Genomic DNA, 23,804 nt, shown 5'->3' with positions numbered 1-23,804 from the left:
CATCTTGACGTTTAGAATCTAAGTTCTAGCTCCCCCTTCCCTCCCCCCCCCCCCATAGTTCATTGGCAAGTTAAGAAGCAATAATAGTTGCAACAGAAAAAAGGACCTTTTGAAGCTTGACACCTTGTTTGAATTATTATCAAACCCCTCACTTTTATATTAGATAGAAATTGAAACAAGAGTATAGACAAACCTTCTTCAATTCTACTTTCCAGTATGTTGTATTTGAATTTCTTTATCTCAGCTTGAAATCACTAGATTGGGGAAAGTTGGAAAAAATTGTCATAGTTTAGGTTCTAAACATTTTACATTTAAACTTTTTTTGGACTATGACAGGTATTGATCCATATAGACTATATGTTGCTATCATGGATCACCATCCATATTAAATGTATACTGATCCATATGGAATGGAGTGTAATCTATATAGAACTAACTTGTGTTACTCTATATTTTTTTCCAGTCAGCTTTTAAAAAGAAGAGACGTATGTGTACCTCTGAAAATCGAGCAACTCTCTGAGGAACTAGATGCTTGGAGAGCTTGTAGCCAATCATTAAACAAGTAGGTGTATGGTACTTTATTTAACATGGTGTGAATTTATGACATTTTGCTTTATGTGGAAAAATTGCATGGCATTTTTAAAATATTATTTTTCAATTGTGAAATTTTATGATTATTCTTACAAATACTAGCATGCCTACATTTTATAGGTCTTCTGATGAATTACTACAGATACCATCATCTGAATTGCAACAACAGATTTATGCAACAATGCTTTCACGAATTAAAGAAGAGCCTCTTCAAGTAACCATTGGAACAAATTACGTTTCTGGATCTAACCTTCCTGGTCATTCAGATATTCATATCTCTTGTTTGACAGGATTAAGAATACAGGTATTAGAACTGGAGTACATTCTGTAAGAACTTACAAGTATTAGTATTTCTGGTTATGTCCAACCATAACACAAATGGAAAGTCACTTACACTCTGGTGCTTCCCCATCTCCCTATTTGGCAGTGGTTAGAATGCAGTACTGCAGGCTACTTCTGCTGACTGCCAGCTGCCAGCAATTTGGCATTCAGCCTTCTATCTTTCTCAGGTCAGTAAAATGAGGACCCAGATTGTTGGGAGCAATATACTGACTTTGTAAATCATTTAGAGAGGGCTGTAAAGCACTGTCAAGCGGTATATAAGTCTAAGTGCTATTGCTATATTCTTTCAATAGAAGATTTTGAATCTCCTGCAAGGATAGTATCCTAGATAGCATTATTTTAGTGCCTGGAGGCAGTTGGGTCTAGATGAGGATAAACAGGCTGAAGCATAACTGTTCATCCGGGCTGTGCATGGATGAATCATTTGATTTCAGGAATTTAGCAGCTTTTGTTCTTGGCAGAGTTATATTTCCTCAGACAGATCTGATATGCAGTTTGGATTTTTTTTTTTTTTGAGCAGGTGGCAGTTGTGGAAACCCCTTATTTGCATTTCTACCTTTTCCTAGGAGGCTTTACTCAGTCACTCACACCTTGTAGATGGTCCACTGCAATGTATTCTGAATACAGCTGCCTTGGAGGCCACTCAGAAGATATAGTTGATCAAAAATATGATGGGATGAGCAATGAGATGTGTACCTAATGCCCATGTAACATCTCTGATATATTAATTGTAGTGGTTATCTGTGAGTTTTGATCGGAATTCAAAGTGTTTGTTGGCATCTATTAAGCTTTACCTGGTTTTTGTAGGACTTCTTGTCGCCAATTGTACCTCCTTCTCTGATAAATTCTGAAGTTCAGCATTCTTCAAGTTCCAATTGTTAAAAAATGTGTGACCTAAGAAATGCATCTTCTCTGTCATTGCCATTGCAATATTTCCCCTTAAATCTATATGAATCCTGTCAATTGCCTACCTGCTTCAAACATTACAGATAATTCTTATATAAGATTTTCTTGAAAAAGATGAAGAATTATCCTAGAAGGGAATCCTCTATATTTGAGGGTGATTGTTAGAAGAATAAGTTGCAGTAGAAATCTCTTACTTGATTTCAGGAAACAAATATCTTGTCCCCTTGTTTCATTACAATGTATTATGATGCATGTGTTAGATTTCAATTAAAACACAGAATTTTAATTCTCTAAACAAAGCTTCATGAAATGAAATCTGCTCACCTTTCCTTCCTTCCCTTCTTCACTTGTTCACTCAAAATCTGCTCATAGTAGCAAGACTCTGAGGCATAAATACAGAAGGAAGCTATATGTGTTAGCATAAAAGATCATGTTTCTAGGCATAAACAAGAAATTATTTAATATCTAAACTTTTTTGCTTTACTAATTATTTCTCCTAAACTTGTAAAATATTTTATTTTTAAAGTTGTAAATGAATATATACTTATTTTTAATGTATTTTAATACAAAAAGTATAATTTTTGTATGTCTTATTTTATAGGGTCCTGTATTTTTCCTTGAAGATGGAAAGTCAACAATTTCATTAAATGATGCATTGATGTGGGCAAAAGTGAATCCTTTCTCTCCACTGGGGACAGGAATACGACTCAATCCATTCTGATAAAGAAATCTTTCTATCAATAATGATAGTTGCTTTTATTTTATTTGTGGAAAGATTTGAGGTTGATACTTGAACAGTTTTATAAACCTTGTGAATTATAACTTTAATTTTTTATATTAAAATAGATAACCCAAAGAGAATTTCATATATCATTGGCAGCCACGGGCTTTTAGAAGAAGATTGAAATTAGGTATCTGTGAACACTCTTGTGAAGCACATTGCTGGGTCATACAATAGCAATTTATGCTTTGAATTATTCCTTAGATGACACATGCATCCTATTTTAAATGAAGTGTATTTGTCTCCTCCTAGTGGAAATTAAGGGCATAGCCTAACGAGTACTGTTTTGGAAAAAAGATCCATTGAAACAAGTAGACATTTTACAGCTGTGATGCATGATGGATTGTGTTTTCATATTTATAATAAATTATTAATGTGTGTAAATTTAATAGTTGTATAGTAAATTGGGAAGCAGGTATTTTGGGATACTTAGCTTATACTGAGCATAAGAACGTTTTTAAAATATATTTTGAATATCTGGATTTGCATTTAACATTATTTATTTTAAAAGATTAAGCATATTTCTAAAATTTATTTTCCAATAGATCTCTTTTAAGTAAACTATTCATTGTATCAAAATAAACTATGTAAATTTACAAGGAATTAACTATTTTCATTTTAGTGTTTGTAAATATATGACATTTAAAGTTTCAGCATCTAAATAAATTAGGTTTGTTTTAAATAAAAGTTTTTTTCTGAACATATGTAATTAAGTTTCAGTTTATTATCACTATCTCTTCTTTAGGTTACAACTTCTACAGGACCTATATGGTCAGGATATTGGGAGGAAGAGTACACTTTACCAAAGCATTCTGTCTGTGAAAGTGAAACACGATCTCTGCTAAAATAAGTTGCTTTTCCATAGTGGATGTGTGTGAAGCTCCTTCCTGAAATTAAATACTGAAAGATACCTAACAGCAAGTAGATAAATGTGCTTTATTGCACATTGGATGTGTTTCTTTTCAGCTTCTATGTTGAACATACATGAACCATTGACTTTTACACATTGAAAAATGTGCAAAAGTCAAAGGTTCATGTTTGTTCAGCACAGATACCAAAAAGAGTGGTTCAAGAATCAGCAATGACTAGCTTTAGTTAAACTTTCTTTAGTTCTAGATTTTACTTAGCAAGGCTTTTCATCAGCATTCCCTAGAAAAATGTATTACGGTAATAATATGCAATGGTTATTTTGCTTTGTTATGTGTTCAGTTCATTAAACTTTTCAGTCAACAAGCCCTGTTTCTTGCTGTCTACAATTGATTTTTTTTATCCTTTTGTTTCTAGAATTTTCTTTGTAGGAATTTAAGACTAATCTGTACAAAACAGTTTAATTGAATTTCTAGTTTTAGTTAAGATAAGGGGACCTTTAAAACATATTAAAAGAATAAATTTTACTTCTTTTAAACTTAGATCTTCAACATTTTGTAAAGTATGATATTTTGTTCTATATACAGACAGCTAGTTTAGTGTTGTGGTTAAAGGTGCTGGCCTAGAAACTAGGAGATGTGAGTTCTAGTCCTGTCTTTGGGACTAATTTTCATCCTCTTTTTTTCTTACTTCCCAAGACATTAAAAATGTTTCAGAGCATTTAGAAACTGAATAGTGGCAGAAAATTTGAACATTCGGTTTCCTGATTAACAATTTTAACTGACACCACACAGTCAATTGTCTATTAAATTATGAAATGGACAGTTTCTCCACAAATATACACATGCATTAACAAGAAACACAGGTTTCTTGTTAATGCATGTGTAAATCTGATAGCCGCTAATTGTTTAATAAGTCTTCTCATTTCAGTCTTTTCATTTGGAGGCATTATATGAAACTATTATTTGTATTATATGAAGTAAATCATAAGATTTCCATGATAATGTAGTAAGTCTTCGGTTAGGAATTTAAGTTAGAAAAACAGCCCTACGGGCAAACTGGAAGTCTGTTCCTGAACTTCCAGGTTGCTTCTAAGGCCGTTTTTCACCCTACGGGGGGTGGGGGAGGCCATTTTCGGCCACCCCAGGCTCCTAGAAAGCCTCTGGCACCTGGGGAGGGCGGAAAACGTGTCCATCAGGTGCCAAAAGCGGGGGGAGGGCGGGAGTCACATCTGCATGCGCACGGGAGTGGGTTGTGCACATAGAATTATGCCTGTGGGCACACGTACGACACCACCACCCCTCGCTCACCACGCTTTTGGCACGTGATGGGGAAAAGGTTAGCCATCACTGCTCTAGCCCATTCAATCTAACATTCCATTGGTGAATTAATGTTGTACACTAATGTAACATACAAAAAATAATTTGACTGGTTCTAAAGTTCTGAAAGATTAATTCTAAGAAGCTTCCTTGGTTGATGATAATTTTTTACAATGACCAATTGATTTCCATCAATTTATAAGTGTACTCTAGAGCAGTGGTCTCCAACCTTGGCAACTTTAAGACATGTGGACTTCAACTCCCAGAGTTCCTCAGCCAGCAAAGCTGGCTGAGGAACTCTGGGAGTTGAAGTCCACAGGTCTTAAAGTTCCCAAGGTTGGAGACCACTGCTCTAGAGTATATGTTTAGCTATATTGAACATTTTACATTGTTTCTAAACGATTAAGAAAACACTTGACAATGAGACTGGAGCTGATTCATTTTATTAAAATTATATTGACTAAGAGTTCTAGGTTCTGCATTACTGTATAATAAAAATTTACATTATAGCATGACGAGGTAAACTTCCAGTAATTGATAAAATTATTTGGATTTGTTGTATTTTCTTATACCTGTGTAAATAACATGTTAGCAATATGTCTTTTATGTCAATATTAATTTTTGCTGGCTTATCTGTAAGGTTCATGTTCCTCAAAATAGGACTCATATTTGATTATAAATCTTCTTTTGTATTTCTAAATTTCTTTTCTGTAGTTCTTTAAAATGTGTACTTGAAACTTCAGTATTCATGTTCACATCAAATGCGAATTTCTCGGGTTGTTTCACTTGAATAGTTTTGAAATGAACATCTGTTTTACCTCTGATTTTTGTGGATGGTACATCTAAGAAAGTGGGAGGGGGATTTGAACCACACAATTTCATTAATAACATAAAAAACTGTTTTAGCTTCTAAAACATTTTTTAAAAATGTGAATTATTAAGATTCCTCTACCTGTGAATATTTGAGAAAATTAAATACTTGGGCACACATTTTCAGCAATATATCAGTTTCTAATTATTAACACGATCCATTTAAACTCAAAAATGGCTCATTGAAATATGCTAAATATTGTTAAAAAAATGAAAATGTAGGACATAATTTCAATAAATACATTCAAGTGCAGTTCACTCTAAGAACATTAGCAGGAGAGAATATAAAATGCAGTAAAATATTAATTTAAAAAACTGTCAGAAAACTAAGTTTCCATTTCAACCAAGTTTATTTCTGATTACTAATCAGTCCTAACAATCCAATTGCTGGTAAGACTGGGTAAACAATTTGATCTAAGAAGTGAGCAGTGCAACCTACTTTACTATACATAATGATAAATAGATATTAAGCATTAATTAGGAGAAGATTAGAGAACAAGAAACAAATAGAAATTCTATTTCCCTTGATTTTCAGTAAAGGATGAAAGGGAATGAATATTTACTCATAAATTCCTGGGAATCTCTTCTCCAACCTCCAAATAGTGTCATTTACTATCAATTGCTGGTGTCCAAGAATAAATAAATTTATAGGCAAGAATAAGATAAGCTTCTTTTTGGAAACTGGCATGAAGCAGTTGGCTAGTTGAAGTGAATTCAAGATCTGTCTGCTAATTTATATCCACACAGAGAGCTCACACTGAAAAAGCAATTTCTTCTTCCTCTTACCTGCCTGAAATTATCCTTCAAGGGGTTTGACACAACTAGAGAAAGTAACCCTTTTTATGTTTCATAAGAATGTACAAGGGGCAACATGCAAGAGAAAGTAGTAATTGCTTTGTCTCCTGCTTATATCTCCTGACATGAAACAAATAGGTTCAACCTGTGAGGTTGCCTGAAATGATATTCAGAAGACAATTCTGACATTTCACTCAATAGCAATAGCAGTTAGACTTATATATCGCTTCATAGGGCTTTCAGCCCTCTCTAAGCGGTTTACAGAGTCAGCATATTGCCCCCACAGTCTGGGTCCTCATTTTACCCACTTTGGAAAGATGGAAGGCTGAGTCAACCTTGAGCCGGTGAGATTTGAACCGCCGAACTGCAGTTTAGCAGTCAGCTGAAGTGGCTGCAGTACTGCACTCTAACCACTGCGCCACCTCGGCTCTATACTATACAACTATTAACCTCCCTTTCCTTTTCTCCCTAATAATACAAACGATAGTGGCAGTTATGGAAGGTGCAGCTATATTTTTCTTCTGCTAGAGAAGCAAGAGATGAACTCAAAGAGGTTGCAGACGCTTTTTTGTGGTAAAAGCCATTGTCTCAAAACTACTTTTGCCTCTTCTACCTTCATAGTCATTATATATATGTTTGTATCCTGTTATAAGCAACAAGGACAACTTTGCTTTATAGGGAAAGTGGGAAAGTGACCAAGCAAAAAGGGCTTATCACATTTCCAGCTGATTATTGTTCTTTCACTGAATGGCTTGGTAGATGAGATATTGAGAGAATAAAGAAGGCTGATTACTAAGAGGCTCATTATTATGGGTAATTTGAGACCTGTATCTGCTTTCCAATAAGTCAGAGGCAGCCTTAAGATACTTTAATGAGAACAATCTTTTCTGCTCCACCTTTAGGGTATGCATAAATAGGTGTGTGGGCAGATGATCAGTTATGCAAACTCACTTCAGGAATCATTATGGAACCAACACTCCCTACTTTGATGCTGACAGAGGATGAGTAACCTAGAGGCAATAGTGGAACTCACTCTTCATCAGCTTTCAATATTGCTCCAAGAAAAAAGCTCAAAAGAAACAAAATGGGGAAAATAAATGTGTAGACATTTCCTAAATGGCTGTCGGGGGGGAAAAAAGATGAAAAGCAACTAATTGTAAATTAAATAAAAATATGAAAGAAGAAGTATGACATGGTAGGAAAATAAACATTCTAGAAAGGAAAAAAGGATATAAGTATAGAATGAAAAAAGACGGATAAATCACAGATTAGTATAGAGAAAGAAAGACAGAATTAAGAAATGTGGAGATGAATTATACAAAAACAAAAAATGAAGTATATTCTGCTCAAAGTTTTGTTACACTGTTAACAGAAGTTACAATTCGGTTAAACGTCTAAAAGGAAAAAAGACATAAGCTTGAATCAAACCATGTATATTCAGTAATAACTATTTCAATAGAACTTATTCCTTTAAAAGTATTTCTTAAGTTTATCTAATCCATTTGAATAGAACTGTAACCTTTGAGTTTCAGATCGGAAATAGAATGCTTACTATTTAGCGCAGGAATAGATTTTTCCTTTGGAAGTCTAGTTGTACCAAACGAACGAACCAAAATAGAAGAGTGATCAATGGCAAGTTGTCTCGGTGTTGGTTTAATACCAAACCGTGCTACAAAATAAACAGAATCATTTATCTTAAGCAACAAGTATGTTATTACATATTCCAGCTACACTGTATAAAAATTATATTTCTAAACTACCCATCTCCCTCATAAATTATTAAATTCTAATTATGATTATTAAAGAAAATATTTCATTAATGAGACAATTGAAAAAGATATAGCTGGAGATTTTGCAGACATTGATATTCTAAGAACTCATAAATCTATTAAAATTTAAAAATAAAGCAAGTCTAAAGTATATACACGGTGATAATATTTTTAGTTAAGATCTGCTCTTTTTAATGCACGAAGTTTAAAATAGAAAACAAAATTAATAAAATGAGATGATAGAAAGCAATCTAACAATGCAAATAAATAGTCAGCTGATCAATATTAAATATTTTCCATTTCAAATGTGGGCCTTCTCAAAACAAAACTAACAAACTAGAAAACCTGTACCCTGTTGTGTCATGGTTTCAGAAATATGTCATTACCTAAACTGAAAAAGAATGATCAACAGATGGTCCCCAAAAATAAGAGCAGGAGTGACTTCCAACTTCCCCACTGATTTTCTTTGTGGGTAGCTGACAGGGAGCATTGGAAATCTTCCTTCATGTTCCTCCCTCCCTCCCCTTGCCAAGAGGCTGGTAAGTAGCTGCTGCCAGGTAAGGTTGGAGTAAGGGAATGCATGAGTGGCCAGTGTGCTGCAGGTTCAAAGAGACTGGTGGTGTATGCATCATTTCTCTATTGGCTTTTTCCCTGCAAGATTGGAAGATGGTAAGGAGTATCAACAATCGTATCAGTTCCTTCTCAGTTCTCACTGACTTGTGGAAAGCTATCAGGAAATCATCAAAATCATGTGACCACAGCCAAGTGCAGCCGTACAGTGTCAAAGGGGAACCAGCAAAAAATATCCCCAAATTTTATTCTCTCAAGACTAATGGGTCCCAGTGTTCTGTAAGTTGGCCTATTTGAAGTATTTCTTGAAAATATTTTGCTTTATGTAGAGTTTCAAAGAATTGAAGCTTACTAAGTTTCAAACAGACACAAGAGTTTTTGTAGTATATAGATGAAAAGCAAACCGGATCTCCTGCAACAGGTAGCCCTATAACTCTCTGAGTTCTTATCAAATTGATTCGGGATAAAGGGCAAGCCATGGAAAGTCCTTTTAAGGTAAGTTTGAAAAGTGCAGCTAACTTTATTGTTTTTTTTAAAATACATGTATTCCTATTAAGTTATGCTGACGGAAATTCTTATGTTATTCAAAAAGATGCTCTCAAAAAGATACTTACATGGATGTTGTTCTCTCTCTATTAACCTTCGCTGCCTATGTATATCAAGGATGGCATTTATTTTTTGTTTATTTCTATAAATATCAGGTTCTGCCATTATTTCTGACAGACCGATATTGTTTTTAATAGCCCTTGAAGCAGTTGATCTAGCAACTAGTGGTAAATTGTCCTGGTAAATACGATCAGTAAAATCAATCTGTTCATCTTGAATATGTTTTATACTACAAGAGAAAAAGAAAACATATTACAGTTTCTTTCGCTAATGAAGCAATAAGGCAATGCTGGGTTGTCTGTGTGCTTATATATACAGGTGAAACTCAAAAAATTAGAATATCGTGCAAAAGTTCATTTATTTCAGTAATGCAACTTAAAAGGTGAAACTAATATATGAGATAGACGCATTACATGCAAAGCAAGATAGTTCAAGCCGTGATTTGTCATAATTGTGATGATTATGGCTTACAGCTCATGAAAATCCCAAATCCACAATCTCAATAAATTAGAATATTACATGCAATAAAACAAGGATTGTACATAGAACAATATTGGACCTCTGAAAAGTATAAGCATGCATATGTACTCAGTATTTGGTTTGGGCCCCTTTTGCAGCAATTACTGCCTCAATGCGGTGTGGCATGGAAGCTATCAACCTGTGACACTGCTGAGGTGTTATGGAAGACCAGGATGCTTCAATAGCGGCCTTCAGCTCTTCTGTATTGTTCAGTCTCATGTCTCTCATCTTTCTCTTGGCAATGCACCATAGATTCTCTATGGGGTTCAGGTCAGGCAAGTTTACTGACCAATCAAGCACAGTAATCCCACATCAATCCCACCTGGTCATTGGACCAGGTTTTGGTGCTTTTGGCAGTGTGGGCAGCTGTCAAGTCCTGCTGGAAAATGAAGTCAGCATCCCCATAAAGCTCATCTGCAAAGGAAGCATGAAATGCTCCAAATCTCCTGGTAGATAGTGGACCAATACCAGCAGATGATATGGCTCCCCAAATCAACACAGACTGTGGAAACTTCACCCTGGACTTCAACCATCTTGCAGTGTGTGCCTCTCCATTCCTCCTCCATACTCTGGGTCCTTGGTTTCCAAATGAGAAGCAAAAATTGCTCTCCTCAGAAAAGAGGACTTTGGACCACTGAGCAACAGACCAGGTCTGTTTTTCTTTAGCCCAGGTGAGACGCCTCTGACGTTTGAGCTGAGGTGGCGCAGTGGTTAAATGGAGCACTGCAGGCTACTTCAGCTGACTGCAGTTCTGCCATTCGGCTGTTCAAATCTCACCGGCTCAGGGTTGACTCAGCCTTCCATCCTTCCGAGGTGGGTAAAATGAGGACCCGGATTGTTGTTGGGGGCAATATGCTGACTCTGTAAACCACTTAGAGAGGGCTGAAAGCCCTATGAAGTGGTATATAAGTCTAACTGCTATTGCTATTGCTATTGTTGTTCAGGAGCGACTTGACAAGAGGAATATGACATTTGAAGCCCATGTCCAGGATCCGTCTGTGTGTGGTGGCTTTTGATGCACTGACTCCAGCCTCAGTCCACTCCTTGTGAAAGTCCCCCATACTTTTGAATGGCCTTTTCCTGACAATCCTCTCCAGGCTGCGGTCATCCCTGGTGCTTGTGCACCTTTTTCTTCCACACTTTTTCCTTCCACATAACTTTCTATTAATGTGCTTTGGGAACATCCAACTTCTTTTGCAATTACTTTTTGAGGCTCTCCCTCCTTATGGAGGGTGTCAATGATGGTTTTCTGCACAACTGTCAGGTCAGCAGTCTCCCATGATTGTGATTCCTACTGAACCAGACTGAGAGACCATTTAAAGGCTCAGGAACCCTTTGCAGGTGTTATGGCTTAATTAGCTGATTAGAGTGGGACACTTTGAGCCTAGAATATTGCACCTTTTCACAATATTCTAATTTTCTGAGATTGTGGATTTGAGGTTTTCATGAGCTGTAAGCCATAATCATCACAATTATGACAAATCACGGCTTGAACTATCTTGCTTTGCATGTAATGAGTCTATCTCATATATTAGTTACACCTTTTAAGTTGCATTACTGAAATAAATGAACTTTTGCACGATATTCTAATTTTTTGAGTTTCACCTGTATATTTTTAAACTGAAACTCAAAATAACTTGAAATTCTATAGATTCACAAATCAATGATGACATTTATTTGGCTTTTTCCCCCTTCCCATCTAATTTAGTTTTTCCTGGGAAAAAGTATAGTAGTTGATTATCTTGTCTTTTATGTTATTTAATGCTAACATTTAGGTATTAACATACAAATTTCAAATATAGCACTGAAGAAACATACCGACTGTTTGTCAGCATTGTATAAATATCTTGTACAAATATTTCTGCAGCTCCTGGTTTACAATGAATTGTCCCATCTATTAGCTCTCGTACAGGCTTCAGGTTTCTTTTTGTAAAAAACTTTAACAAAGGATAAAAATACATGAATTCATTTTCTTATCCTCAGTTATTTATCACAAAGGGATAAACAATTTATTTTACATAATGCAACAATTGCCATCAGTATAGATTACAATGCCTGACATAATATCTATGTAACAGAACTGGAAAGACACCATTATTAAAAATATAAATATGTAGTACTTCCCTGGAGTCGCTATAAATACCATTATTATATTCCACTTGAAAAACAATAGCATAGTAGTAATTTGTCAATTACTACTGACTGTATACTGATTAATTGCCAGTAGTCTAAACAAGAAATAAGAAACCTGTCTTTTATTGTAACTTTTAAATACATTAAAAATGATAGAAGATTGATAATTGCATTTATTATTTACCTTTTCCAGCATTGCCCAGTTACTGAGTTTGATACTTAGGGAGGTTCCATTTACAAAGGAATGCATATGAATGTCTTCTGGGAAGTACCGAGAGAATATTTCAGCAATAAGGTAGCCATTTGAAAAATCCCTATTTGAAATAAAATTAAAGAATTGAATGAAAGACTAATTTTTGTAAGATTTGTCTTAATTTAATTATGTCATTCCCTAACTGTAGATTCTTACTTAAAAAGGATGATTGTTTTTGGTGACTTGTTCAATTTTTATACTTATTTATACTTTCTTTTTCTAAAGGAAATCAACCTTGACTGTTCTTTGGAAGGACAGATACTGAAGCTGAAACTCAAATACTTTAGCCACCAAATGAGAAGAGAGGAGTTTTTGGAAAAGACTGATGTTTGGGAAAGATTGAAGGCAACAGAAGAAGGGGATGGTAGAGAATGAATAGTTATTGTAGATAGTTTCATTAATGCAGTGGGCATGAGTTTGGGCAGGCTTGGTGAGACAGTGAGGGTAAAGAGGCCTGGTATGCTTTGGTCCAGGAGGTTACAAAGAGTCGAACATGGCTGAACAATAGCAAAATACTTCCTTTTAGAAAAAGGACTAATAAAAATCATTTCCCATTGTAGTCCTCATATCTCAGATAAATAAAACAATTTATTTTGTTATACAACACCAAATTCAAATTTCCCTTCCTGAAAAAGGATCAGAAAGCAAGAATTAAATGATAATAATCATAAGATATAACCAATTTCCATTTTTTTCCTTCCTATCATTTTCTTACAAGTGCAAGGTCCATTTTTTCCAGATCAATTGAGTTTTGATCCAATGTTTATAATAGGAACTGACCAACTGGCTCGGTATCTAAGCCCTTTCTGTGTCTCCTAAAAGTTCACCCTTTGTCTTTGGAGTTAAGACCTGCATTCATCAGGAATCAGTTCAATACAGGTACAGGGTTTAATCTGAAGGAAAAAGTTCTGGAGTCAGTTTTTCAATAACTGCATAATGGTTTCAATAAATGTACAAATTGCCTTCAAACACCACAAGTCTCAGGTCACACATTTTAAAGAAAACTTGCGTTTTAAAATAGCCAAATTGTAGAAATTCGATAACTAGCGAAATAAATTTCCAAGTAAACAACTTAAAAAGTCACTATGGTTCATTCAAATAAGAACACAAGGACACTATATGCAAGGATAAATCTATGTGTTTCTTTGTAAAAAAGAGAAAGTATATTGGGGTCAGAGCACAACTATGGGACATATGTGAATTTTGTTGAGATTCTTTGGCTATTTCTAACAAACAAACCTATTAGCCATTTTGGATTTTAAAAAAAAAACCCTGGCATTTAAAATATATTTTCTATTTCCTCAGTATGCCAAGTACCATCAGATTCTTGGCCATCTGATCAAGAGCAAGGCAAGTCTTCAGGAGGAAGAAAAATAATGCCAATCCTCTTCCTGAAGTTATTTGTCTTACCTACGGAAGTTCCTTGGTGAAAAAGTGAGGTCAAGACTCTGAAGCCATCGCAGTACTATCAGGGGCAATCCAGTACGCCCTGGACATGTGGAGTATGACATGAAGGCAAGATAATTCTTCCAAACTGAGGACTTCTTAAGTTCTTAATATTTTTTCCACTTGTTCACCTGTCACATTTGTCATTAAAACACCACAAGAATTAAGACACTATTACAGCTACCTACTTTATCTTATCAATTTTGTCACATTACTTAAAACATTTATAAGCTATAAACTCTCCTTAAATTGGGCAGCATTGATTCCCAAGGTTTTTTTTATTTAGACATTGTCTTGCATATGAAATTATATCTTCCTCAGCAAATATTTAAAGAAAATAGTATCTCTCTACTTAGCACTACCACTCCTTATAGTGATTCTGAGAATTACAATTGCAATATAGCTGATCATTATCACAGTACTCTAGAGAGGACCAGGCGGCCATTCCTGGTGTGACTAGAAATACTTCCTCGGTACCCACTAGACTTCTTTACCCCGTTAAATTTTTTTTTTAGAAAATCATAAAAAATTGAAATACTGTAAAAATAAGACAAGATTAAACTAGTGTGTGGTTTTCATTTTTTTCTTCTTTTCTTCTGATAGATATTCATCTATAGAGCTCAGTCATTCCAAAATAAAAATGGTGAGTGGCTACAGCACAGGGCTTTGTTTGAATATTCGCCCAATTGCTTAGCAAAAATATAAAAGATTAAAATGTGATGATAGAAAATGTCCTGAATGTTAAAAAGAATCTTGGGAATAACCTTGCTAATTTATGTACAATAAAAGGGGAAAAATAGAGAAAAATAATAGAAGAAAGAATGTTTTGAGATAGGAGTGGCAATGGGAAAGAATAAATATGAGAAACATTTTTATTTAGAAATTATGGGTTTGTTCATTCTGTCTAAAATTGAGAGCTGAGACATTTTACTCTCTTCTGTATTAAACCAATGACTATATTTAATTTGGAGAACAGTGAATTGTGGATCCCTCCAACATGTGAAAATAGCTGCAGCAATGAATTCAGCAAGTTGCAAATATGTATTAGATCACAATAGAAAAAGCTGCTACGGTAGCAGGAGTTGCTAGCCAATTCTGTGAGCCCTTCCTTTATCAAATGCTAGTTTATGATTAGAATATCACTGGATATTTTCAGCTCTTTAAACAACTAAAGAGTTAAGTGCCTTTCACCTGTAAGTTACCTGATCTATTATTATGTACTTTATTGTTATTATTCCTTTCAAAATCACTCCAAGAATTTCCTAGACTTATCACATCCATTGAAAGTTTGCAACATTCTCCAAATTGTAAAAGCCCACCAAGCAAAGCTTAACAGACCTTTGTTGAACCCCTAAATCTTGCTAGACCAAGATCTACTTATCATTTGCAAATCCTAGTGCTGTAGATTAAGCTAGAGACCTTAGTAGGGAAAAAAAAAACAACCCGGGAAAAGGCGATAGTAAATCACGTCCATCCCAGAACTCGAGCTGGATTATTTGAAATTGGCTTTCTCCCCTCTCCCTGTAAGAAAATTCAACTTTGCACCCCGATTCAGCCGCTTCTTCCTTTCGAGTCCTGTTCTGAACTACCCCATTCTCGGTCTCCAATCTCGGTCTTTCCATCTACACGCGCGATTCCAGCTCTTACTTGAGAAGGGCCTCAGGCTCCTCGGTTGCCGCGTCTTGGATTGCCATAACAACCATCACCAGAGCAACCTCTGGAGCGGAAGTCCCACCCACCAACGCTAAAAAAATTCAGAAGGGCAGGTACGCATGCGTTTGAATGACGACTGGGCAAGTATGTACCGTTTTGAACCGTAAACTTTTTTAGTCGTTGCTCTCTTTTTCGTAGCAGTGGGTTCGTTTTCGATATCATGTTGTACTAAATCAGGAAGTCGTTTACCAGGAGTGCAAAGTTAAACGAACCAACCCACCCACTCCTACCGCTTAACACAGTCAAACTTCCCGGTCACTTGTGTTCCAGTTATCTTTTCTTGGGGTCGCGTGTTTCTTTTTATTTTCCAAATCTAAAAAGCGACTTTTCCGACTCCGAGTCAGTGGTCGCCTGGCCGTCTCATTTTTTTTGATCTGACAATGCTCTGGTTCCCCTCCTTTTCTGTATGTAGGAATAACCTGTTCCCAGTCAACGTGATAGTTGTACAGACTGTTCAAACTCCGTTTCTGCATTGTCTCGAAATGCCGAAATACTTCCCGTGAAGAGGAAAGACAAAATTGGCTCTGGGATTCATTTTTAAAATCAGTTTCAGGGAAATTGAAAGCAGAATTGTTTCTGTGACGCTTTGCTTTTGTTTTAAGTTGGGGAACTAATTTGATAAGTAATATGATACAAAAAGTTTCATTGTACATTTTAAATTGATAAAGGACTAAAGTTATCTGAATTTTAGTGCCCTCCGAAGTTTTGCCCATTCACGTGACTTTGGAAAATATTTGCTCTTGAACATACAAATTTCCAGCTCTGATGCTTGTAGGAATTATTTTTAAAAAAATATTTTCTACGGGTGTGCCTGTCTGTCTTGACTCAGGGTGAAAAAAGCCTTTCTTTGACAATACAAAGGGTGTGGAATTATGCATACTATTGGAGGTTTTTTGAGACTTGCAAAAAAGAAAAAGCTGCATAAAGCTTCTTGAAAACCAGTTTCTAATTGATGGGAACAAAAATTGTCAAATTTCAAACCAATCTGCTTGGGGGGAGGGGGTTGGACTAGATGACCTATATTCCTACAAGGAATATTTCAGCTCTTGTTAATTTGTATCTGTATCAGACTAAAAGGTCATAAATACAGCAGGTGAAATTTTTTTTTTAGGAAATATTCCTGAAGTTGGAATAGATACAAACCATCTGTCCAAAGGTTCAAATTTGGCCACATTTTGTTTGTATTGTTGGAAGGTGGCTTCCCAGAGTTTAATGAAATTTTTAACCAGGCATTCAGTGATTGCTGAAATGTTCTTGTCCTAAGGGATAAACTGTTGGAAAGTTATAGCATTATATTAGTTTAAAAACATGCAATTTTATATGAATATTATATTTCATCTGACATTAAAGTGCGGCACTGATGTAATTAATTTTTGGGTTGAAGAGAAACTTGTTTTTGTTTTAATGGGAGATGATAGGCTTAATTGGTGGCATTAAACATTAGTCTCCATAGAGCAGTGATAGCTAACTTTTTGTCCTTGCGTACCGAAAGCATGTGACAAACCCCACCCCCATACATACACCCATAATGCAGAACTCTCCCTGGAGGTCCTGCCCCCTTGAGCATGCCTGCTAGGCCCGTTTTGGGCCTAGTAGGCCTCTCTGAATCCTCCTGGAACTAAGCACGGAGGAGGGTCCCCCCATGGCCCATTTTTGGTTTCAAGAGGCCAAAAATTGGGTGCCAGGTAAAGTGCTCCACCCCCACCCACCCCGTGTTCTCCCGTTCCCCCATGCATGTGAGTGTGACCCCCACACGCATGCACGCACGTCTCCCACATGCTGGCCGGCAGGAAATGCAGTGGAGCTGAGGTGGGCGACGGCTCGTGTGTCCATAGAGAGGGCTCTGCGTGCCATCTGTGGCATGCGTGCCATAGGTTCGCCATCACGGCCATAGAGCATGAATGAACCACACACCCTTTGGCCTTAATAAATTTAGAGGAGAAGTTTGAAAATGAACAAAAATCATAGGTATGGAAAATAAAAATAGAAAGTACATCCAGATAACATTAACAATAGCTGTCAGGCTACAGGTCAGAATCCATTCTGTCTTAAGCAAAATATTTCAATAAATGTGGATTGGATGGCATAATGATAGATGTTGGTTCAGAATACATAATTCAAGTATGCTAATCAGTAGTTCTTAGAGAATTAACTCAGTAGAACTTAGAGAGAGCTATGGGACAGTCCTAGATCTTATATTCTTCAATATTTTCATTAATTGTTTGGAGAAATATGTGTCAGCCTCTACTTTCCTTGCCTGCTATCGGCTGTCATAGAAACAGGGAGTGGGGAAGCGTGAGATATTTGGGAGGGGGAAATTACTGGTGATGGAGGAGTTATGAAGAAGGGAGTTTAGTTCTCACCATCTTCTGTGCATGCTGATGACTGATGTTTGGACTTGGTCAAGGCCAACCGTCTCACATACCAACTTAATGAGGCTGTTTGAAAATGCACCCCACATGACACCTTAGGGAGTTGCAGATTGGACATTGGGTTGGGGAATTGGAGGGAGGGTGCTGGGTAACATTTGATATGTACATGTTCATGCCTTTTTGGCTCAGATCTTGCTTTCCTTTTTGCTGCTTTCAATTCATATCTAGTAAAAGTTACTTTATTTCTATTCAAATGGAGTTGAGGTTTTTCTTGCTTGGATATTGAAGGAGGCATGCCTGACAATATGCTTTTAACTGGAGATGACACAAAATAGAGTGTAATAGCTCATGGACTGCTGGAGAGTAGCTACTGGACAGAAATCCAATCCAAAACGATCTTGCTAGGAAGTATGGCCTGACATATGCAAAGCTCTTCATATAGGAAACATAAATCAAATGTAGATGTATAAGATGGAACACTAAAATTTTAAAGATTTCCCATCCAGTCATGACCGACTGAAGGGTGCAGTGTTTATCTGATTCTCAGCCGAGGGAACCTCTATTGTCTGAGAGACGTTTCTATCATCATGTGGCCAGCATGAAAATATGGAATGCAGTAACCTTCCCAATGAACTGGTACCTATTTATCTACCGACCAGGGATGTGCAGTCAGGGGAGGCGGGGCCTCACCAGTGTCATGAGGAAAAGAAAAAAATTAAAAGGAAAAAGGCTAAGGTAGTTGCTGACAGAGTCGCAGTGGATGACTGCTTAGTGCTAACTGCAGGGGTAGGCGAGAGAACTACGTGCATTTGAAATCCAGTGGCATCAAATCTGTTTTGTACTATTTATTTATTTATTTATTTATTTATTTATTTATTTATTTAATCTTTTATAATAATCTTATTATTTATAAGTGCCCATATTTAATTTCTGTGCATTTTAAAGTAATATGCAAACATATATGATATTCTTTTGTAGTGACTAAAGTAGTAGTAGTTAAATCCTTGTTTTGTCCTGAAATTTCCTTGGTGACCCCAGGACAATTAGGGGCTAGATGACAAAAGAAAAACAAACACATTTACAATAGTAGATCTTCATAAAGTATGTATGCCAGAGACGTCTGAAAATAAAATGACACTTATTTGTTTAACCATCTTTCAAGTTTTATATATGTGTTTCTGTTTTAGAGAAAAAATAAAATAAAATGTACTTAACACATAGTCATTCATCTTTACTCAGTATATATCAAACAATAATTAAACTAAACAATAGATTTTATGCAAAATTTACACGTTCTAGACATTCTCCCCTATTCCCATTATCTACATTATTACTTACATAGCATTTCATGAAATTTTTAAAGACAGGCATACATTGTAGGATCATTCCATTCCAGCTCTCAAAAGACCAAAAATCTAAAAAGCAGTAGCTACTCTCATTCTTTCAACTGCAGTAGGAACATAAAGAAAGTAGCTTCTGTGGGAACAGCAGTATTTGAATAGGCAACCTGCTACTAAGAGCTGCATATTATTTCTTTACAAATGAAGTAACTGAAATTTTTTCAACTAAACTTAATTCTTACAGAAAATGATGATCTTTATTAGGCCAAAAGTTTGGGCATATAGCAGAAAATGGGCACACCTAGGACAAAAATTGAGTGATCTGATTTCATTTAAATTTAGCCTTCTAGATATGAATGTTACTTAATGGCTGTTCAAAGTTACGACAGACCTCCTCCCTCCCAAAGCTACTTATGACCCCTTTTAGAAGTTATGGCCATTGCAGCCCCTGTGGTCATTCATCCTTACACCCAACCTCAGGGATATTGCAGTACGTTCCCCCACCATCCCATCCCACCCACTGGGACCACACAGGCTTTGGGCCTCTTCTTCACACAACCATCATCCATTGCACACTTAGCTTTTGAAGATCTCCAGATGTCAGGCTATCGAGATCACATTAAGAAACAAAATGGAGTGGTTTGTCCCTTGCTCATGGCTTTGTGAAAGCAGTGGAGAAAATGATGGGCACTTCCGGGAGGCATGGCTCACCCTCTTTCCCCATGGAGATCTTCAGGGGACAGCAAGCAGAGCATAAGATGATTTATTGGGGGGGGGGCTTTGGGACAGGCAGGCAGGCCTGGGCATATGCTAGACCTCCAAAGACCATTCCCACTTCTGCTTAACAACCCAAGTGTTGATTTAATGGCCCCGTCTGGGGGGACAGAGGGTGGCAGTTGTTAAGCAAGACCATTTCCCTTAATGGCCATCACCACTTGCTGGTATAATGGGCAGCTGTATCTCAAGGATTACCTGTATTGCAATTAAATTATTAAATGAAATTAGTATAATCATCTCCCAATCTTATGCCTAATAGCCTCTTGTTTCAGTTGCAGTTTAAGAAGAAGAAAAAATAGTCTAGAACTGCATCCAAACCTTGGAAAGCTCCTTGTGACCTGGGATCACAAGTTGGGGAATTTATACAGAGAAGAAATATGGAAACGATTAGAGGCATTAATTTATTTGAAATCCCGCTTCTCTTTCTCTCCACTGCCATTCCAATACTTTTAAGAAAGAAAGAAGATATTCAAACAGAATTTATAATTTGCAGTGCAATATACAGTCTCCTGAAAATAGCAATAGCCCTTAGACTTATATATTGCTTCACAGTGCTTTACAGTCCTCTCTAAACAGTTTTACAGAGTCAGCATATTGTCCCCAACAATCTGGGTCCTCATTTTACTGATCTTGGAAGGGTGGAAGGCTGAATCAACCTTGAGCCACTTAGAATCAAATTCCTGGAGTGAACAGTGAGTTAACCTATGATACCGCATTCTAACCACTGCACCACCACAGATCTTAGACTGAACAAAAGTAAATTTTGAATGGAGTGACTAATCAGTAAGGACTATATTGTAAAAACAAAAAAATACAACATTTTCAAAATATTAGGTCTGTGTAAGTCCTTCCTAAAACATGCTTCGGAACAGGCAAAGGAGTGCACAAAGCCCAACTTTTTAAATTGCTAAGATAGTTGTGGAGAAAGTTGCTGCCTCCTCTGTCTGCATTTGTGTGCATCTATAGCCATTGCATAAGTGGAAATGGTTGAAAGCAGCTTCTTAAATATTTGGTTGCTATAATCATTTAAAAAAGGCCTTCACACATATTTGCATTCAAGATTACTTTTTTCAAAAGATTTGTATAGCTCTGTAAAATATGAACACATTTATGTTTCATTTTAGTAGTACTTCAAGGAATTCCAAATTATGTTTGGCATGATTTTAAATTTTAATGAGCAGGCAAGCTTGTTTAGGCTGCTCCCTATCATTTAATTTTCATGTGTAACATGTTGTAGAATATTTCTTTAAGTTCTGATTCGATTCACTATTTTATTGGTACTGTAAGAAATTTTTCAAGATGTTTGGCAGTTGAAGTTGTGGTACAAGATGCAATCTAGACTTTCCTATATAATTTCGGATTCGTAGTCGACACAGCTGGCAAAGAGAACATGGAGTAACTGCAATTGAATAAAAATGACATTAGGTATCATTAGATAGTATTCTCAAGAACTTACATTTTATACTTACTACATTATATATTTTTATCATATTCAAACAGACATTTTAGTTGAATAAATTTCTTGGGTGCACTGACATGCATCTAAGAGATATGTAGTACATATGTATATTTTTCACAAAGAAAATTAAGGAATGTTTGCAAAGTTCAACAAAACCTTGAATGATTTGGGAAAGAAAATAGATTTATGGTAAAAAAAAAAAAAGTATTTCCAAAGAAAGTGAAGCTTACAACCTGCTGTAGTCAGAGAGGAGGATGAAAAATTCTTCTCCCCTCATTCTAAATCTAATATATGTGCTTCCTCAGCACTGAGAAAGAGAAAAATAAGCAGCTTGGGCTTGATACTGTCATCCAAAACCCAATAGCAACAAAGAAAGAAAAAATACAAACTTTACCTTCATGTAATAGCAGTATTTTTTCCACCAAGCTGCTTGAAACAGCGACATCTACAGGTCGTTCAAATTCAGAATTTTTGGCATTTATATCTGCTCCAAAGTCAAGAAGTATGTTTACTATTTCAGTATTAGGTAGCCTTGCAGCTGCATGCAATGGAGTTTCCAAAAACTTTCCTTTTTGAACATTTGCCCCTAGGGATTTATAATAAGAGCACATTTTACATTAACTTAAAGATATTTTAACAAAGAATCATAATCAAATCACAGTTTTGTTTCTCAGAAATAAACAATTTGTTAGAAATTTATTTCATTTATATTCTCTTTTTCCACATCAGTGAGTATTAAAGACAGTTAATATAACTTGGAAATAATAGTAAAACTAATTAAAGTATAAAAGCCCAGTAAAATAGATGCATATTAGTTGCTTTTCTAAAGCAGAAACTAAAGAGAGCTTTGCCAAAGTCAGATAATACATTAAATATCTTGGGAAAACTGCAGGAGTAAACCTCCTGTATGTCAGAGAAATGAGTCTAGCTAGTGGGGACATCTTTAGAAGTGTGTGTCTTATAGGTATTACCAGTCACATAGTTTCGTATCAGAGGTACTTACTTCAAGAATCTAGGTATACATCACATCAGACTAGATTACATTAGACTAATATATCTAGCATTTTGATATATAATGATGAGTAGAATGTGTGCATATGCAGTGGTGAGATGAGGGATTGAAGAAATCTATTGATGGAAGTGGGGAACCAATCACAAAAATAATGGGTTCAGGAAGATATGGAAGGGGACACATTGGTGACAGGCCCCACTTCTGGACCTGTGGTCTTGATGTTTAGAACACTGATAACCTTAACTTCTTGCTGCTGTTAGTAAATAATAGGTCTGACTGTAGATATTGTTCATCCATAACTTGATGAATAAAGAAAGTAATTGGTGTGTATATTTCTAGAACCTGGTTGGGTTAAGGTAGCAATGTCACTCTTTTGGAGATATGGCCCAACCCACATTAAGAATACATGTTCAATACTCATATTACAATGATATCTTGTTGTTGATAAATAATTTTAATAAGGGAATAATTGAAAATTGGTATATATATGTAGCGACTATTTAGAATATTTTGTTGAAAAATGAAGGAATAAGATTTCTGTTTGAATGTATGATGTACAAGGATAATAATGAACATAAGCATACCTGATAGTTGATTGGTGGAATTATGCATAATTGAAAATAGTGATATACAAATATAAATGGTTGGTAAAAAAAATTTTTTTTCTATTACATGGGATAAAGGTATACTGTTATCAAATAGACAATCAAGAATGTAAGGGAATCATGATTTACTGGAAAAATAATAATACTAATTGTAACTGAACATATACTGTACAATGAAAGTGAGGTATTTAGTTATACTAGATGAAAAATCTGAGATGGTAAATATTATTCGAGAATATGGATGTTAAAACACCTGTAACCAAACGACATGCTTTATGTGATGATGGTTTTTTTTTTTTGGTTTTCTTTGTTTTGTTTTTTTATTATTGTGTGTATGTGTTGTCTATGTAATAAAAATAAAAAATTATATATAAAAAAAAGAATACATGTTCAATTCCTAATTTGTTAACTGGTCACCTTGAACTTAGATTGTTGGACATCAATTAACTTAGATACTGCTGCCAGACAAAGGCATTCTTCGGCTATGAAAGATTTTGTTCCTGTTTTTTTTTTTAAACTCTTATGTTTGTTTTGGTTTTTACCTTGATATTTTATTTATCACACTAGCTGGCAGCATTTATATACTTGATTACATTTAAAAAAATAAATAGGATCAGACCTGATATTAGATGGGAGATCAGCATGAATTCATTCCCAAGAGTGTATACTAAACTGGGAAGTAAAGAAAACATCCTAAAAATGTATTGATAAATCACTTGGAAATTATTACTGAGGAAGTTCTTGTGCATGTGGAAGTTC

General features: G+C 35.7%; 3 protein-coding genes across 8 annotated transcripts in view; 1 reads left to right on the top strand and 2 right to left on the bottom strand.

The window, feature by feature from the left end:
* Positions 1-3,320, top strand: part of WDR17 (WD repeat domain 17) — a 67,620-nt gene extending 64,300 nt beyond the window's left edge. For all 3 annotated transcript variants that reach the window (XM_032224283.1, XM_032224285.1, XM_032224284.1), the window contains exons 27-29: positions 464-562; positions 712-895; positions 2,441-3,320. In XM_032224283.1, the coding sequence (XP_032080174.1) occupies positions 464-562; positions 712-895; positions 2,441-2,560 (403 nt within the window). In that variant the 3' untranslated portion in view covers positions 2,561-3,320. The remainder of the gene's footprint in view (positions 1-463; positions 563-711; positions 896-2,440) is intronic.
* Positions 3,321-5,179: 1,859 nt separating this feature from the next.
* On the bottom strand, positions 5,180-15,488 carry SPATA4 (spermatogenesis associated 4). The gene is made up of 7 exons (XM_032224416.1): positions 15,415-15,488; positions 13,732-13,898; positions 12,253-12,382; positions 11,754-11,872; positions 9,425-9,645; positions 8,024-8,140; positions 5,180-5,648 (listed from the first exon to the last, which is right to left on the bottom strand). Exons 2-7 carry the CDS (start codon positions 13,830-13,832, stop codon positions 5,470-5,472), a joined length of 867 nt encoding a protein of 288 aa, XP_032080307.1. The 5' UTR covers positions 13,833-13,898; positions 15,415-15,488; the 3' UTR covers positions 5,180-5,469.
* A 5,738-nt stretch (positions 15,489-21,226) lies between these two features.
* ASB5 (ankyrin repeat and SOCS box containing 5) overlaps positions 21,227-23,804 on the bottom strand; it is a 35,050-nt gene continuing 32,472 nt past the window's right edge. For all 4 annotated transcript variants that reach the window (XM_032224374.1, XM_032224372.1, XM_032224373.1 and 1 more), the window contains 2 exons: positions 21,823-22,014; positions 21,227-21,368 (listed from right to left, as the gene is read on the bottom strand). In XM_032224374.1, coding sequence (XP_032080265.1) covers positions 21,241-21,368; positions 21,823-22,014 — 320 coding nt within the window. In that variant the 3' untranslated portion in view covers positions 21,227-21,240. The remainder of the gene's footprint in view (positions 21,369-21,822; positions 22,015-23,804) is intronic.

This window comes from Thamnophis elegans, chromosome 9 (assembly GCF_009769535.1).
Source record: "Thamnophis elegans isolate rThaEle1 chromosome 9, rThaEle1.pri, whole genome shotgun sequence".
Taxonomy (NCBI): domain Eukaryota; kingdom Metazoa; phylum Chordata; class Lepidosauria; order Squamata; family Colubridae; genus Thamnophis; species Thamnophis elegans.
This window is presented reverse-complemented; position numbering and strand designations above follow the sequence as displayed.